The 19271-nt window shown below is 33.8% G+C and overlaps 2 protein-coding genes across 2 annotated transcripts in view; one reads left to right on the top strand and one right to left on the bottom strand.

The window, feature by feature from the left end:
• Window positions 1–6586: 6586 nt before the first annotated feature.
• Window positions 6587–9310, bottom strand: LOC147078008 (uncharacterized). The gene has a single exon (XM_085961102.1). The coding sequence runs from the start codon at window positions 8908–8910 to the stop codon at window positions 8128–8130; it is 783 nt and encodes a 260-aa protein (XP_085817228.1). The 5' UTR covers window positions 8911–9310; the 3' UTR covers window positions 6587–8127.
• Naa15-16 (N-alpha-acetyltransferase 15/16) overlaps window positions 9152–19271 on the top strand; it is a 363725-nt gene continuing 353605 nt past the window's right edge. Inside the window, exons 1-6 of the mRNA XM_085961077.1 lie at window positions 9152–9316; window positions 9734–9818; window positions 11371–11633; window positions 12968–13092; window positions 15486–15668; window positions 18998–19270. Of these exons, the coding sequence (XP_085817203.1) occupies window positions 9260–9316; window positions 9734–9818; window positions 11371–11633; window positions 12968–13092; window positions 15486–15668; window positions 18998–19270 (986 nt within the window). The 5' untranslated portion in view covers window positions 9152–9259. The remainder of the gene's footprint in view (window positions 9317–9733; window positions 9819–11370; window positions 11634–12967; window positions 13093–15485; window positions 15669–18997; window position 19271) is intronic.

The following is a 19271-nucleotide window of genomic DNA, read 5'->3' as shown; positions in this document are numbered from 1 at the left end:
AACTTAAAATCACGAATTTTTTTAAATAACATCTTAGTTAGTAAGTGAAAATAAAATGGACCTACATCAATGACATTATTAATGGACAACTCGCTCAGTACAGTAGCTAGCAAGTAAATTCGTGCATATCGACATTCGCACATGTATAGGTAGACGTCACGTGACAAAATTTCGCAATTTCCATTATGCGATATCACGCATCGGGAATTTATAGCAATATCACCTTTACTGTAATGGCGTTAGAACAGTGTTTCTAGTGTCAATGTTCATTTGAGCGAACAATATTGATATTAAAATATGAATTATGCCATTCGGCAGACCCGACAAAACGCATCGTTAATTTATAGCAATATCACCTTTATTGTAATGTCGTTAGAATAGATTATGCCATTCGGCAGACCCGACAAAAAAGTGAGTGTCATTTTTTTTTCCAGATGCTTCGTCCATATTAATGTCATTGACCTACATACACACATTTAAGAAAACATTATTGATTGATGAAGTGGTTTGATTTTGCAATCCCCAGCAGCATTTCCGGGAAGGAAAAGGGTTAGCCTACTTCAGACACCTTAAAACCTGGCATAGATTTTTCTAGTTGGGATATATTATAAAATGACTGACCTGGCATTTTTTCCAATAAGCCCAGTTTCGATACTTCAGTGAAACGGCAAATAATTTTCAACTATAGGCGCGACGAAATTTTGGACTCGCTGGCAATCGGAGAGCAAACGTCGAGGTGTGAATAAGTCAATTTGTTTTGTGATGGCGACGGGGGTATTAATTCTTAAATCGTGTAAAGATGACTAAAAACGTTACCCATTTACTTGAAAAAGAAAACATGTCAATGAATATATTATTATTGTTGATAATAGAACAATAAACGGAACATTAAATGGACGCATATTGGATTTGCACAATCTTCGCGTCGCATAGTCACAATCGTTTTAGACCGTGCCCCAGCTGAGGTATAGCCTTAAAAAGTGGCAGGTAATTCTCATTTTTATGGTTTCTGCTAGACTCTTGATAAAATTCATAGCTTCCTCTATATCTGCATAACTTAGCAGCCTCACCTGTTGCTTTGATGTTGTGTAATTTATTACGGCTTTAAAATTTTTTGAAACCGTCCGTGGCTTGCAGTGAATGTATTAGTATCAACACTATCATCATTTTTACACTTTATGTCTTCAAAACGACTCAAGGCTTTATCCTGTATGAGTATAAGGCTTATTGGAATTTATTGTTGCTGCATATCTTCCATCCATATAACCAATATTTCCATTTCTTCTATTAATATTCCTCTTTTCTTGGTAATTATCATAGATTGCATTACTACTATGTTTTATACATGATCCGTATTATAAAAAATACTCAATATTATATGTAAACACAAGCGCAGAGAAACAAACTGCAGCAAAAAAACCATATTTAAAAAAATCGCATAAGTACGAATTCACGTAAGTCGAGGACTTACTGTATAGGAATGACAGAATCAAATGCAGGGTCACAGGGAATTGAATGCAAAACTGACAAGAGTATTTAAAGTTTAAATATGATAACTAATACATACTGGTAAATTCCATATTCCATTTTTCACATTACATAAAATTATGAGGCTTTACCATTCATAAAAAAAACAGTACATAAAATAATATTATACATAGCAGCTTATCATGATTGAAGTTGCTTACAACTTTTGCACCCAGAGTGGCCTATTTGGTAGAACACCCGTCTCTAAAGCCATGAGTTTGACAGAAGTCACGAAGCATCGTTTGTCTATGTTTTTATTAATTTTAATTTGATTTATAACACGGCTATTCGTCAATCCCCACTAGCTATCGTGCGGATTTTCTATCAGAAAAGGTGTCCGGTAAGGCAATACAATCTCCCCCAAATTCTAATCTTATTCATAAAACTATAAGGAAATTTTGATGAAATTATTCTCAGATCAAAGCTGAGTGAAAGTATTCAACCAGTATGTGCTTCCCGTTATCACATATGCAATTAACATAAAATCCCAGTAAAAGAGAAGTCTAGAAATCGAGTATGTGAAGTAATAGTATGGTAAAAAACAAATCAAAACGGGCAGAATACACCAGCTCATAAAAATCACTGGATAAATCTAGTTATCCAGTGGTACATACTATAATTTCCTAGATGCCGATGATGATGAAATAGTTCTGTTGGAGTACGTGGCAACATAATCCATAGGATTAAAAAGAGTGAAATATGTTTGGATAGGCCGACATCCCACAGTGGATTGGTCCAGATGTGTCACTTGATTTATGGATAGATGGACAATGTGATGTGCGAACTACTGCCATACCTAGCGGCTAGAAGCACTGCTAAATACAGTTTGTATTTGCTGGGGCTACGGAATCCTGGCATGACTAGGGGAGAATCATGTGGAGAAATTTTTTTTTTTTATTTTTAATTCACTAAAACCCTTTGTGTAATCCATATTATGCTCTAATTAGAAAGCAAGGATGGAAGGGGAAAATGTTGCTTATGTTGCACTGAAATATGTACTCGAAACGGTTCTTTGTGCTGTCTTCTCTCTGTTATTAATATTATAATAGCTGAATAGTGTTCAGTGATAGCAAATTGCTATTCAAGAGTATTTTGCAATCAGTTGTACTAGATGTTTCAATAATACAGTCGAACTTGGTTATTACGAGAAAGATGGGACTGACTGAATTTGCTCGTTACTCGTTATATAACATAAAAAATCTGAAAACCATTGTATAAATCCCCGAAACATGCATGGTATTCATAAACTACAAAAGAAGTTGTTTATTGTAATGCTGAGCCGCCGGTGCTGGTAGGTACCTACTGACTTCACAAAGCTTGGATTTTTTATAAGAAGAAAACACCAATTAGGTACTTAGACACTTAACTAGTATCATAAACGTAATAATCTGATCCCGGCGGCATCGGTCTAGTTAACTGCCCAGTCGGATTTTATTGCTTATTGTCAAAAATGTTGTTTTTAAACGATCGACAACAGTTTTGCTTGGTATACCTGAGAAGTAGCTTGTTATAAAAGTGAATAAATGTATGTAGAAAATCATAAACTAAAATGTCAAGGAATGTTTCCTCATTACATCAGAGATCTCGCTATTTCCGTGATCGTAATAACCAAGTTTGACTATATTAAAAAAAAATGGTACTATACATTAGCATTTTGTAGTAAATATATCGTTTTTCAGATAAGCCACTTGAAGGCTTTTAATAAACATGTACAATTTCATATCAGTTTTGTGATATGAAAAAATATGCATATTATGTATTGTAAATGTGATAAAATTTTAAACATAAAAAAATACTTCAAAGATTAAATAACAATGTATTCTTACATTGATAATACATTTTTTTTTAAATTTCAGAACATTATGTGTGAGAATGATAATATTATAATGCATCTGTATAATAGTTATAAAATTATTGACATTGGAATAAATGAAATACAAGACAAAAACAAATGTGTCCCATACTTCATTTCGATTATCAAACATTTTATAATATACCGACATGGCGGTGTAATGTAGATTTAATATGATTAAACAATGTACAAAAGGAAAATAAGCCTGAAAAACATTTATTAAACATACAATATTATGTAGACGAAAAAAAAGGACGAGTCAAATCAATACAGTTAATAAGTAAATTTCACACAGAACCATGGAAATTCACATGCAAAAATTCAATCTTCTTTTCTTTTCTTAGACTTCTTCCCTTCGCACATAGACATTACGTTAAGAAATCCAGAAGTAAAGCCTTACAAAATAAGAATCAAGTTAATAAAGCCTTTTCTTGGTCTTGAGTTGTATAGATGTTTTATCTCACGACGGTGTACATGTTCACCGACTCTTCTAAACCGGTGTAGTAGTATTATTAGAGCAAGACTTGCATAGTATTGCAAAGCAACTAATACATAAAAATAATGTACGGCCGAGATCCATCAAAAATAGTCCACAAACAGTTTTTCGAAGTCAATTAAACCCTGCCTAGTGGTTTGGTTGGGCAGGGTTTCATTGTTTTTTTATCTTTGGGCATGGTAAGTGCCTGCACATGGCGCCGCTAGTTCAATGTAAACAAATAAATGTGTCGCTAAATTTCAAAATCCGCTATAACACTTTTTTGAAATAATTAATATATATAGATATGTCAATGGATTCGTTTTAAAACGTCTACACGAAAATTTTATCGCCTCTTTCAAAATCCGCTACGATTGATTGTCATTTATGAAACAAAATCAATGTGTCTATCAACTTGCGCTATAACACTATGTATAACATTTTACGAAATTTAGTGACACAAATGACGTATGACTGATGTGTGCACTACTTTCATCGGATCTCCACAGTTTGCCTCCACCCTTTGCAACTGGTATACAATATATATTACACCATTGTAAGATAAAAATTATATACACTGTGCAATCGTTCCGATATGTAAGAAAATATATGAGTAAATATTATATTATGCTGACTTTTATCAAATAAACAATGAATATATTCTTACTATCTAAAATTTGAGTGAAATTTTGATGGCATCTCTAGACAATACACTTACATCTTATAAGTATTACGATTAATTTAATATAATAGGAAGGGGAGATTAAACTATATTATAATAAAAATTTTATCTATGACTATGATATGAAGATATTATTTATAATTGTCGTAAACCGCTATGTCTACATAATAATATCTATTACCTCTACGTAAGTATTTTTTATAATGGCCAATTTACACCACCTGTCTCGATTCAAATAAGAGGGGCAGTTTTCAGTCACTTGCTCAGATCGTGAGCATAATTATAAGATTTTCTATTTTACCTTAAACTAATCAAATAATAAATTTTATTTAGTGTCACAATCAAACGTCACGAGGGCTGTGTGCAGTTTGCTGTTAAAATGGCAACATTTTCACATGACATGTTGTATATTTATTTTTCTTGTTAATATAAAGAATAGTTTCATTCGCTGCACACATTTAGAAAAAAACTGAAATTACAGGTTTATTTTAATGTTATATTCATATACAGTGAGTTCTCGACTTACGATCATTCGGATTTACGATGGACAAAAAAGTCTTTTCTCAAGTTTTTGTCACCCTGCATGCGCTACTGGAGTAAATAAGATGTTGCGTCATCTTATATTTTTTTTAAATGTGCAGATAGTCACCCTTTGTGTGCGCTTGTGGACGGTGGTTTATTCGCGGTTTAAATCAAAGCTAAGTACATGTACAAAGACAGTTTGACCGGATGGCTGCCAATGACGTCTTAAGACGCGAACTTTTCCGCGAACGGAACACCGCTCGTACAAAAATGACGTCTTTGGACATCCCACTTTAAACGGGATTTTACTAACGTAAATCAATTATTTTAAACATATAACGACATATACGAACACGCAACATATATTGGGAATATCGTCATATACTCAGAATTGAAACAGAATTCATTTTTACCACTTGAAACGTAAATTGATTTTATTTTTTTATTTTTGCAATAAAATTCGCGGTGTGCAAGGTACCGCTATACATACACCTACCGTCAGTAAAAAGGTTAAAGCATGTAAAGATTTTGTAACCCTTTTCTTGGGTGGAAATGTTGCTGGTTATAATCTAAAGTCATTTGTGATTTATCATTCTAAAAATCCAAGAGCTTACAAAAGAATCGATAAGTCTACTTGACCCCTACATTATTGTTGGAATAAAAAGGCATTGATGACACAATGTCTTTTTCAAGACTGGTTTGAGAACTGTTTCATTCCAGAAGTAAAGAAATATTGTGATGTAAAAGACATAGCTTTTAAAACATTAGCACTAAAAGACATGGCTGCAGCTTTTAGCTAAATAAATGATGCAATTGAAAAATATGTACTCACTGATAGATGTTCAAAAATATATGCCACCTCATTCAGCAAGCAATTGCCTGTTATAATGAAATTTGACTTACGACCTAGAAGGCAGAACGGAACCCCGTTAAAAGTCTACAACTCACTGTACATAACTTAGGACAGCCTCAGAAATACACCGAGTAGAAAAAAAATCTTAGACACATTTATCACATGCTACTGACTCAAGTCACATTGTGTTAGATTCTTAAATCTTGGGTATTATTCAGTTTCCAAAAGATTACTTCAAACGTTTCAACTTAACTTTGACAAACATTTCATGTAATAATAATAATATAAGAGAGTTTGGTTGAGTATGAAGGTGTAATTTGGCCATAATAAAATATTGAAAAGCAAACAAAATATGATGCTTATTTACTACCAGACTTGTAAGTTTTATGACTTTTATGAGTTGCTCACGCCTATTGGCTGGGTTAAACAGTCATGTATGTATGTAATGTATGGCAGTAAATAGGACAGTATATTGGTGGTCGCTTTATATTGAATTCCTACAATGCATTTCCATCAACAGCAAATGATATCAATTTTATTAATGTAATTTCTACACTAATTTACCATTATCAAGAACTGCTATCTAAAAGGGGTCACGAATTCATCTATTTATATTAAAATCTCGCAAATGGCAAGTTTATTACAATTTTACTAGGTATATTGAATGAACAAATCTTCATCTATCATGTTGTATATTTTTTTAAAACGCTATTCTTACTAATTTCATTACAGGTATTTTAGGCACAGGAGAATATTGAATTAATATTACCAATTTGATATACTTGCCTAATAATAGAAACCCTTAAGTCTATATACTTAATATAAAAACAAAATAATTAATTATAAAATTTATCCATCAACATTCATTTAAAAAGTATTTAATTCAACACGTGTTTTCTGGACTACTAGACCAATATTAATGAAAAATATAGATTACATTGGTGGTTAAAATTTATCTCTTATACTCAGTTCCTGATATCTCAAAAGAAACGATGAGCAGCATGGAAAGCGCCTAGAAATCGAACAATTAATAATACGAATCAGTCTATTTCCTCATTGTGTTCATCTGTTTCTTTTTTTTTTTCTGTATTACACGTGGAAGAAGTCATAGGCGATTGCTCGCTGACAATATATTATATAAACTCAAACATAAATTGTTGCTACTTGTACTTGATAAAGTTTGCTATGTGAACGAAACACGTGTCATATTAGATATTTTTTTATGTGGTGAATATCAAGTGATAAAATTATAATGAACCGTGTAAATGTAGAAACTCTTTAAAAGAATATTACGTAAGTAGTTAGTATTGAATTACAAACTCATGTCAATTCATATTACACTTATAATTATTGAGTATGTCCACAATAGTATTTAGTCAATACTAAATAAAATTGTTATTTTCCAATCCTGGGCATGACTATTTGGGAAAATCTTAGATAAAATTTTAATAAGATACGGATTTCAGTATATTGACGGATGCTGTTTTATTTAGTACCCAAGTCACATAACCATGTTCCAAAAACCTAACATATATTGCTACCGTGTTCAATGCATGTGAATATGGAAGAGTCTTAACTTAACGTGTACATCTGTATAGTTATTTTCGCTTACACCGCGTGTAAAAAATCACCAAACAAAGTAAAACTGCATACCTATTAATAATTATTACGTGTGCATAGCAGAGTAGATGAATTGAAAAGAAAAAGTAAAACGGAATGTGATTAGGTAGGTAGTCATTTTTATAACGAATCATAACCAGAGATTAGTATGAAAATGATAAAGTGACATTTTATTGTTATAGTATTCCAATATCGGCTGAATATAGTATTGATGCATTGATAAATATGTGCACTTATATCCAAACATAGCAAGTTATGGAGATTGAAAGCAATATAAAATAACACCACAAATTTGTAAACTTCTAACAATATTTTTGTATAATAAGACCAATAATAACAAAATCTCACAATAATCAATCAATTAATCTTGAGACCTAAATATCCACAGAATGTACTGCTATAATTTATTATTCTTTCATTCCATGAAAAGTGAATACTTAATAATATATTGTCTATTAAAAATAAAAATAATGCAATGTTCCATTTTTAAATGAAATATTACGTAGGTAAATGTAATACCTATTGCACGTAAAATAAACATAACGCATAAGTATGAGCAGCAAAATTTCCCTGATAAAGCAAAATGGTTTCACAAATTACCGCTTAAAAGTATGGGACAGTCGCTTAGTGAGACTGGGAATGATGCCATTCAGGTCGTCTATATCTTCAATTGCTGCATTGTCTATAGCGGTTTCCATGTCTCCGTCCAGTTCATGGGTTCCGCCTTGTACCGGACCCTCGTTTCCAACATGATACGGCGACCCATCCTGAGATTCACCGCCGGCTTTCACTCCCTTTTTTTGAGGAACGGTAGAACTAGAATACTGCGGCATATTGGGTGGCAACTTTGAATTGCTCACGCCGCTTAGGGGTTTGGCCGTTCTCAAAGAATTTTCCAACTCTTTAATCTTCTCCTTTGCGTCCTTCAATTGCCCCGTGAGGCCTTCATTTTCTAATCTCATAGAGGCCAGGGTGGTCATTTTACTTGCGTCAACTTTTTTCAGGGATTCTAATTCTGTCTGGCAATAAGTCAAATCTTGTTTCGCCTTCTCTGCGGATCTTCCGTGATCACTGATATCCGATTTGTATCTGCGGATGTCTTCTTCGTTTTTCACTTCGATCGTTTTAATCTCGGCGATGCGACTCTCGGCTTCTCGGAGTTGGGTTTCGATTCCGTTCCTTCTCGACACGCAGATCACTCGCTCGTCGGAACATATATTCAATTGATCACCCATGTCGTCCATTTGTTTTAGTAATTCATGATTTTGCGTCGAAAGCGACCACCAGTTGCACGCCAAAAGAAAACACATCAGCAGCAAACCCGCTACCAGGTACGACGGACATCGCGCGTGCCCCGAACGCATCGTGTCGAATCCCATCTCACACTGAATAAAATAACTTAAATAGAATACTCGCCGTATCGTCTAATTGCTTATCGTGCTTAATTGAAGCGCGAGAAGGTACGATTTGCTAAAGTAAACAAATTATTTTACGTCGACACCCCTCCCGTATGTTTTGACGTTTCGATAATAAAACAATATTTCGTCCATAGGTTATGCCAACAGCCAACACAAAATAAATCAGTCGCTGGATAATCTCAATTGTTTTGTTGGCAACCCTGCAATTGTCAGGTCACGTGACCCTAATCGACTTCTTGGGTTATAGCCACGAGGTTTTGAGGTGAAAATTGAAGTTTGCCGGCCCGAATAATTTTGGGGCTGATCAAAAATGCCATCGAGCAATCCATTACCTCCCAAGGAAAATGCTCTATTCAAGAGAATTTTGGTAAGTTTAGTGAATATAATAAAATCTTCGCGGGTGCTGCACCATTTTTGTATAGCCGTCTCTGTCGCTCATGGACCGAGGCCTATTTGGGAATGATCAGCTAATAGGAAAATTTATGAATTAATGCCAATTTAAAATCATTTGAACTGTATTAAACAATGAACAGAAATAAATATAGAAATATTGTTCACTACTATGCCGTGGAAATGCAAATCCCCGACTCGTTTCCTCCTATTTATAGATCACTCAAATATTCAGGTCTTGTCACCTGTTTATATTATTTTTTATCTGTTGTAAATTCAAATTTAAAGAACCATATATTTAAAATTAACATTACCCAATCTATCAGCTAGCTTCTTGCGAAAGTTTTAATTTTATATATGATAATGCAACCCAAGAAACATCTTTTGTTTTCAGCGCTGCTACGAGCACAAACAATACAAAAATGGGCTAAAATTTGCAAAACAGATTCTCTCGAATCCCAAATTCGGAGAGCATGGAGGTATTGAACGTTTTTAATAATTTAATAAGCCGGAAAACCTAAAAATTTTCCATAATAACCATTTTATATGACCCTACTGGATGACACATGAAAACCAGTTTATTTATACAACATCATCGTTTTTTAAACAAATAAACCCCTTTCTCCAGTCTTTATAATCAAAAACATAGTAAATCTTCAAAATCTTCCTCGAGATTTACTTAAACTACGGTACATTTACTTTTTATAAGCATCATAATAATACATGTCAAAAGATTGAGGTTAGGTTGAGACAAAACTTACTTCAATGGATTAGCAATATTAAACGTTTGTGGTGTACTTGTTTATATTGAATAGTGGAATACACTACATAATCTTGATTCTAAGATTCTAATTAATGGCATTATATATTAGGAACATCTTGTAATCAATGATTGTCTACCCAGTTGTCAAAATAATTCAAAATCATTGTGGGTAGTATGTTATACAAATTCACCTTCCACAGTTGTATATGACATTATTATTTATAAGGATCTTTAACCTGCTATTTGTTTAAATAAACTTAATGTTGTGAATACAAACTGTGTTAGTGTGAGTAAGATGGTTCCCATCCAAGCATCCTTGCAATATCTAATCAATAGTTTCAATAAAATCTACATTTAAGCAGGCACACACATGTAGTTTTAAACAGCAAGTGCCACTATCATCTTTTAAACATTAAACACCAACTTAATACTTAAAGCTTATTTCAAATAATAATAAAGCAGTACTTTGTACATTGGCACCAATGGCGAAAACTGCCGGTTGGAGGGGGGGTTATTAATGGTTATAACATGTGAAAAAAATAACAATGCACACTCAGACGTTATCAGTATGCTGTAATATACATTTATAATTAACCAATGGCATTAGATTTTGATTACCTAACTTAATTAAGTATGTCTTATTTAAAAAAAGCAGGGCATATTTTTTTAAATTAAGGAAGGCACATTTTTATATTAGTAGTAATTTTTGTGTTCACACCTTGATATGTATTATACTAGGGTCTCTCCAATAGTAAATCGAGCGGAAGTAGTGGGTAGGGCATCTATCTATCAAGCTGTAGTTCGTGGGTACGAATCTCGCGGCACCATCAAATTTAGATGTTGGTTGTTTGGATCCCCAGACCCTACTATTTGGAGGCTCTACGCTCACGGACCTGTGCGACAGTGAATTAAATGACATGTTTTTGTGGATACAAATAGCATTACATGAAACATTTTTAAGTTTATGATTGTGTGTCCAATCATCGTATAATATACCTACTGTATATATACCACAATCATCACCGGCGATGACTCCATTGTAATTAACGTTTACCTTGCAGAATAATTTCAATATGAGAATGTTGCCACGTATAGCACGAATGAATTTAATATTCCATTCATAAGTAATGAATTTGAAATATAGTGTGACAACCTAGCGTCACCTTTGAATACTGTGAATTATTGAGTCCTGTATCTTTAACTTATATTTGTTTGAAATACTACGCTGCATAGATATGATTAATATGTATCTTCAATCCTGTTTACAGAGACTCTGGCGATGAAAGGCCTGACTTTAAATTGCCTCGGCAGGAAAGAGGAGGCCTACGAATATGTCAGAAGGGGTCTGAGAAATGACTTAAAGTCCCATGTGTGCTGGCACGTGTACGGCCTACTACAGAGATCTGACAAGAAGTACGATGAGGCGATCAAGTGCTATCGTAATGCACTCAAGTGGGAGAAAGACAATATTCAGATTCTTCGGGATCTGTCATTATTGCAGATTCAAATGCGCGACATGGAGGGTTACAAAGTTAGTCTTGATTCCGTTCCTCATTATTTTATTAATACATAGTCAATTCAATTCATTTATTTATTTAAAAGTATATCAAGATGTTCACGACATGACATGGAAACAAAGAAAAATAAGTAACAAAAATGTAAATAGTGAAAATCCAATTTCTTAAAAAGTTATCTTATTTACACAGTGTATAAGTCAGAAAAACATAGTCGAATAATGATATCTTCTAATACTACAGTATGTAACCATGTCTAACGCGACGTCCTACGTAGGCGAAGTTGATGTGAACGCGATTGAGACGCAGTTTGAAGCGATACAAAGCAAAAGGATGCGAAGCGGCAACGTTCTACGTGGCTTGTCACCAGTCGGTATCGCACATTCATTCATCATGGGCGGACGCAAGGGTTTTTTTATTTGAAAACTCATTTTAAATACAAAATTTCACAGAAATATGAAGAAGTGGAACTAATATTATATATTTAGAAAGATACGTTCATGGAGCGCGCAAAAATATTAACCTGATAAATGATAAACCTGATTAACTGATCGCGTCGCTGAAGCCACGCGCGGCTTCGCATCACTCGCTGTGCGTAATCTGCACCTAGGCCACTCCATGTATTTGATATTTCCGTGCCTTTTCCGCATTGACTTCGTCCACGTAAGACGCCGGGGGTAAGGTAAAGTCGATTGGGTGAGAAGTCAAGAAAAAGAAGTGTCAATTTTTGTTTGAATCCTCCACTATATAGCCATATTTTAAGTGATATACTACAGTGGATACAGAGATAGTGTATACTGGAATCATTCTCCAGTGTCACCATGGGAATTGGTATTGTTTCTATGATACAAACAATACCAATACAACTGCGATTCGCTTTTGCCATTCCCATAGTGCCACTGTTGAATAATTCCAGTATACCATCCTGAGGTGCTGATGGCTCAATTATATTTGGTTACTTGAGGTCACTATTAGACAATATGATAATTATATCGCCACTTTAGAGTAGTGTAGTGGGCAGAGTGCCTGTTTCTATAGCTGTAGAGTTGATCGCATCCATCAAAGATTACATTCAGTATTGAAAAAGATACAATAAAAACATGCTATTTATTGAGTCGTGCTTTTTGCTGACCATGCAAATTTGGTTATAGCTGCCTGAATTATTCGTATATCTATTTGATTATCCAAATTTAACAGGACAGTTAATTATGGTACACTTTCATATTATAATCTTGTGATTCACGATGATAATGTAAAATATTAGAAACATTTTAAAATGCTCTTCTATTGTTAACATAATTATGATTGTTCAGAGTTTTTCGTGTATCTACATTGCAGTTCTATTTTGCAGGATACAAGGTATCAACTTTTTATGTTGAGTCCTACACAGAGAGCGTCTTGGATCGGATTCGCTATGAGCTATCACCTTCTTGAAGACTATGACACTGCACACAGTATCCTTGAGACCTTTCGCAGGTGTGTTTTACATATCGGTTTTCATCTATTCATAATATCAAACATACAATCCCCAATCGAAAGTAACAGTTGGGATTTAAACTACTCAAAGTTTCTATTGTGTACCTATTTATACTGCCCTGAAGTAAAAAGACAGTGTTTTTGGTTTTAGTGAAATGAGAACCCAAGTTTGAAACCACCCTTTCTCTTATATTTCTTTAAATTATTGGACTGGACTAAATATGTAGACAGTGTCTATTTAGAATTTTATATAATATAAGAAGGTAGTTTAAAACTTGGGTTTTCATTTCACTGCAACCAAAAACACTGTCTTTTTACATGGTAGGCAGTTAGCCCCCTTGAAAAATTATTACAAACTATACTCATCACTCTATCGTGGTGTGTAGGGTGTAGGGTAAGGGTCTGGGGTTAAGTCCAACCAGTTGGAGGCAAATCTACTCTAATGTGAATCTTTGTTCTCATTAACAAAAGTGGAATAAACATCAATGTACATTGATAACTTCCTACCTCTCGGAAGTCACCAGTGATTTAATTTTATCATGGAGTAATTCACTTTTGTTATGTGCCATGATGAGCTTGCTAGTGGAATTTCTAGCATTGATAGCCACTATTGATTTCAGTATCGATGGTGATGGATAATTTTGAAATGAATATGGACATCCGTTCTCCTTGAAAAAGACTGTAGTTAAGCTAGGGTTTCCTAAGAAAGCGGTACCTTTATGTATCGGCCGTAATGTACCGGTGGTTGACGTCACTAAAATGTTGTCTATGCAAACCAGATGGCGTTGGTCTCCTAGAGAGCGTTGGCTGTCAGCGTAATGTCAAATAACGGTGCCGCCATTTCAGTCGTTGAACATTTTTTCGTGTGTAGCGGTGACTATAAAATAAAAAATGAGTAAACACTGCAAACGTAATTTGGACCAGTAAAAATGACGACTTATTGTTTGTTTTTGTAAGAAATAATGAAGCTTTATATAATTTGAATAGCAAAAACTATAAAAGCCATCTCTTATTTGATTCAGTACATAATCAAACAATACTGGTGTTAAGCGAAAGTATTGCCTGAATTTTTCCTCGTTGCAATGCAGACGGCGACGCATTAATATTGAAATGCACCCTTTGTAGCACGATTTCTAAATATCTCGCTCTCCTTCAAATGACAGTTTTCGTCTTTCGATGACTCCTCATCTTCCAAATAATACAGAAATAAGGCTATATCTAGATCGTTCATCTTCCACCGCAATACGCTTACTGGCAGCTGTCTGTCTTTTTTTAAGTTTACATCTCTGGTTACCGTTTTTACAGCCGTTTTCCTACGTCCGCCGCATCACGTCATGTTACGGCCACTACATAACGGCACCGCTTTCTTAGGAAACCCTAGCTTTACAGGTTGCATGATGTACCAGATACAGCTGTATTTTTATATTTGTAATACCAAAGATATTAAAGAAAAACCTCCAGTAGCATAGGTTTCTAATAAATAATTAGATTACCTGCAGACCGTTTTCCATTGCAGATTCATTTGTAATAACCTTGACAGCTTATGTTCCGACATTTATTGCTAATTAATAAATAATACCTTTCATTATGTTACCCGCCTAAAAGAAGCATTTTGTACTATCTATTTGTAATATATCTTTATCGTATCTTATCGTAATATAATATATCGTCACCGTTCAGGCAAAAGTCACCAACCCTGAAAATGGCAGTTTTGAGTTGAGTATGTCACCCGAAGCGTAAAATTATGTTCTTTAAGATGCAAAACTCACCACGGTACATTAGTTAGTAAAATTTTGCTTAAATCCGAATTATTTGTTTTTCACTAAATGACTTTCGATAAAATCTTAACAAGCAAAAGTCATTATAGGTGAATAGACATTATTGACTATATAAAAAAAAAATCCTTCGTTATAAATATACAAGCAAAAGTCACTATACTATGGATGGTGAGTTTTACTGATCCTTCTTTTGGCTAACATTGTTCAGATTATTAACAAGCAAAAGTCACCAAACCATAATTGAGCTACCTTGCCTCCTTCAAAACCGTCCAGATGTTTTAATTAGCATCAAAAAGTAAAATTACCTTAAAGAAATTATTAAGAAGACATGAGAAAATAATTTAATGTAGATAAAACTTTAAAAACATTAAAATCTGATTTTTCCTACATTTTCAAACTTTCAAATTGCGATATCTCAAAACTATGTTTTTAGGGTTGGTGACTTTTGCCTGAACGGTGACGATATATTTGTAATATCTATGTAAATGTTTTCCCAACACTAGTCCTCGTGTAACTGTGAGAAAACAAACGATAAGCCCTTCGATGTTGCGCTGGGAATGTCCCTGGTAGTTTAAATTCATATTCTGACTTAATGTTTTTCTATGTTTTAACCAGATCACAGATGAAGGTGCAATGTGACTATGAGCATTCAGAACTTCTATTATATCAGAACCTGGTGTTGGCCGAGTCTGGCCAGTACGAGAGGGCTTTAGGACATTTGGAAAAGTTCCAAGGGCAGATTTTGGACAAGCTAGCCGTCCAGGAGACATCCGGAGAGTTCAATTTGAAATTAAATCGGTGAGTTTCTTGTTTAATAACATTATTGCTATACTTTAACTTTCCAATTGAATCAAGAAAAATAAGACATATCAATCGGAAACATTATACAAATTTTGTATTCTTCTGAGCTGTTGCTTCATTACTGAGAATTTTGGTGTTCACAAGCAGTTCCTATTCTGTACACAATTCTCCGCAGTTGCCCCTAGACTCGGCTAAGCAGATTAACGATGACACCAATGAAGATCTTGTTGCGTTCTTCATTTGATAGATAGATACATAGCATGCTGGTAATCTTCCTCCTTTACAGTTTACATTGCCAATTGTGACAATTCTCTCCCAAGTCGTTAAACCTTCCTCCATGACAGTATGTGTTTTGTTCTTAGCTTTTCAAGTAGTCCAATGCGTAAGGCAGTGACTCCTCATACTGGGGGTCCCAAGCAGTGGCGGCCGGTGGTTTCCAAAATTGCTTTCATTGGGGGCTGCACTAAAAACTTTCTTACCTTCTAAAGAAAACATCAATAATTCGGCATTGTGTCTGCATAGTGAACACCTCAATAACTTTCTCTTTAAAGTCTGGAACTGTTTGTAGAACTTTTTATTCTTAGCACAGGTACAATTAAGTCTGTCCTGATTTATAGTACAGTCGAACTCGATTATTACGATCACGGACATAGCGAGATCTCGGATGTAATGAAGAAACATTCGTTGACATTTTAGTTTAGGATTTTCTCCATACATTTATTCAGTTTTATAACAAGCTACTTATGAAATATACCGAGCAAAAATATCGTCAAAAATTTTCTTAAAACTGTTAACGTGTCGATCTTTTAAAAACATTTTCTACCCTAAGCAATAAAATCCGACCGTAGACCGATGCCGCCCGGATCGGATTACGTTTATGACACGAGTTAAGTGTCTAAGTACCTAATTGTTGTTTCGCCGACAACATTGACAACGCATATGGTTGAAATTTCATGTAAAAAATCCAAGCTGAAGTCAGTAGGTACCTATTGTCCGGCAACTTCATCTTGGCTACGTGGCAAATCTGTGAACTACGTACACCTAATCGAATTTCCGGTTTCAAATTAGGAACGCCCCCAAATTTTTCATTACATTTTTGACACTTCGTATTGGACGCATCTGTTAATTTACGTAATTTGAAGCTTTTTATATTCAAAAGATGTCTAAAACAATACGAAATGATATTCGAATTATTATCAGTAAACTTTTGATTTATTGCGAAGAAGAAAAAGAGTCATATTTAAAAGGCGAGCTTATACAATACTTTCAACAAGCCCATTTTACGGGTTCCTGTCATGTCAGGTATGTCAAAATTCAGTGTTGTAATACTAGAAATATTTCCCCAAATACTGGAAATTATTTTTGTATATTATAGAGTTATGTGTATCGTAATCTATTTTATTAATATTTTTAGACGTATAATAATTAAGTATAAATGATCATTAGTTAGTTAATGAATTGTCCTATTTTTTCCTAATTTTTAAACCGATAAGTAGGTACATATTGTTTTAAAATTTATGTAAGGTAGATATAATTTAATTTATAGAAAATTATTTTCACAGTATGTGTTTCTACAACAGTTTTACTAAAAATACGATATAAAGACATCATTTGTAAATTATAAAACATGTGATTGGGTCATCAATATAATATTGAATATGTTATATCTTTCACTTCTACTTTTTTACTCATAATTTGTGTTCTAGTTATTTAATTAATAAATACCTGCAGCAATATTATCAGTTAATGTGGGTTCAATGATACATTTCCTTCCAAATTCAATAATTACGCTGTATTAATTAACCTAATATAATAGTAATAATTAAGAGGTGAAATTATTTGAAAAAAAAAATTCTATTGATATTTATTGAACAATAATTAGACTTATAAATTAATGTACTTATAAACTTACTGAGAATAGAATTGATATAAACTTAAAACCTAGTTTCGCGGGATATGTTTTCTCAAAAAATGACAACACTGTGAAATATTCTATACGCGATAAGAGCGACTTCCTGTTGTCGCCGAAATAATGTTGTCGTACAGTACCTACCAGCGTTCATTACAATAAACAACTTCTTTTGTAGTTTATGAATGCTATGCTGGTTTCAGGGAAAAATTCTTATTGTGTATTTTTGTTTGACTTGAGACTTTTTGTGTTATGTCACGGCTCATTTAAAAATACCTATTCTCTGATATAACGAGTAATGCTCAGTCAAATTCAGTCGGTCCCATCTTCCTCGTAATAACCAAGTTCGACTGTATTTCTTAAAAACGTTTTCATTCTTTTAACAGTTTAAAAACACCTTCCACTTTCCACAGATCTCATCAGAATCGGACAAATGCTTTTTAACAGTTTAGCATAAGATGATGTCGACGACAAGACTCTTTGTTTTAATCGGCACATTTTTTAAATATTTAATTCAGGTTTTGGTGCACCAGTTTTTTTTATTTCGAAGGAACTCTTGTTATTTTTGATAAAGTCTGCGTCTACCGACATCATTTTTAAACAGTTAACTAACTAAACAATTATATATTATGAATCTTTTATTCAGATTTATTTTTATCAAGAAAATTCTCGAAATAACGTGACAAAACAGTTAATAACGTAATAGATTGTTTTGAATATGTTTTTTTCGGCACTCGTCTCGACATGTAGTCATATTTTATTTAATGAGTCCCTTCGTCTACAAAATGCAATAAAATCTCTCGTCCAGTTAGAATCATTATACATGTGACATGTTATAATACCATCACTGAAAAACATAGTAACTAACATATTATTTTTTGATAATATTCTATTAAAATATTTGCAATATATTTGCGATATAACGATTTAAGAATCGTATCCATAATATTTATGTTGATATTCAATTTTTATGTTGTATTTATGACAAACCAAGATTCATTTTCTTGCGGACGGCAAGTCCGCACTCATATTCGATGACTGTTCAGTGGGTACATGCTTTTGGTGCAAATTTACATGGATTAAATTGCGATAAGCAAGTGAATGACTTATGAATAGTAATGATGCACGTTGTGTGATGTTTTAGAAAATGGCGGGAGTGTAGCGCACATGTATGGTAGAAAAGCCGCCGCTGGTCCCAAGTTTGATTCTCAATGAGCTCACAACACATTTATGTGATTTTCTCAAGCCTGGGTGTTTCTGTATTGTATTTGTACTAAGAACTTACTGCATTACATCCTAAAATTTTAAAAGTGTTACAGAAAATGAATGTTAATAAAATTTGTTTCTCACTTCAGGTGAAAGCTAGTTCAATCATTACATACTTACATTGAATGCTGTTGTATATTAATATTTCCAGATTCAAAGAAGCCGAAGAAATATATGTTAAATTGTTAAAAAGAAATCCTGAAAACGTTTTATATTACTCCAAACTACTAGAGGCCAAACAGATAATGACGGACGAAGAAAAGGTGGCATTCTTTGAAGCCAAACAATTGGAATTCCCGAGGGCCATTGCCCCGAGAAGATTGCCACTTAATTACGCAACTCAAAAGGACTTCAGAAGACTCGTGGACCAATACCTCAGGAAAGGACTGCACAAGGGCGTTCCCCCACTCTTCGTAGATTTGAGG

This window comes from Rhyacophila brunnea, unplaced genomic scaffold, assembly GCF_057557595.1.
Source record: "Rhyacophila brunnea isolate RB1 unplaced genomic scaffold, BYU_Rbru_1.0 scaffold_12, whole genome shotgun sequence".
NCBI classification, from domain to species: domain Eukaryota; kingdom Metazoa; phylum Arthropoda; class Insecta; order Trichoptera; family Rhyacophilidae; genus Rhyacophila; species Rhyacophila brunnea.
The sequence above is the reverse complement of the archived record's forward strand: the minus strand, read 5'-3'. Positions and strand labels throughout refer to the sequence as shown.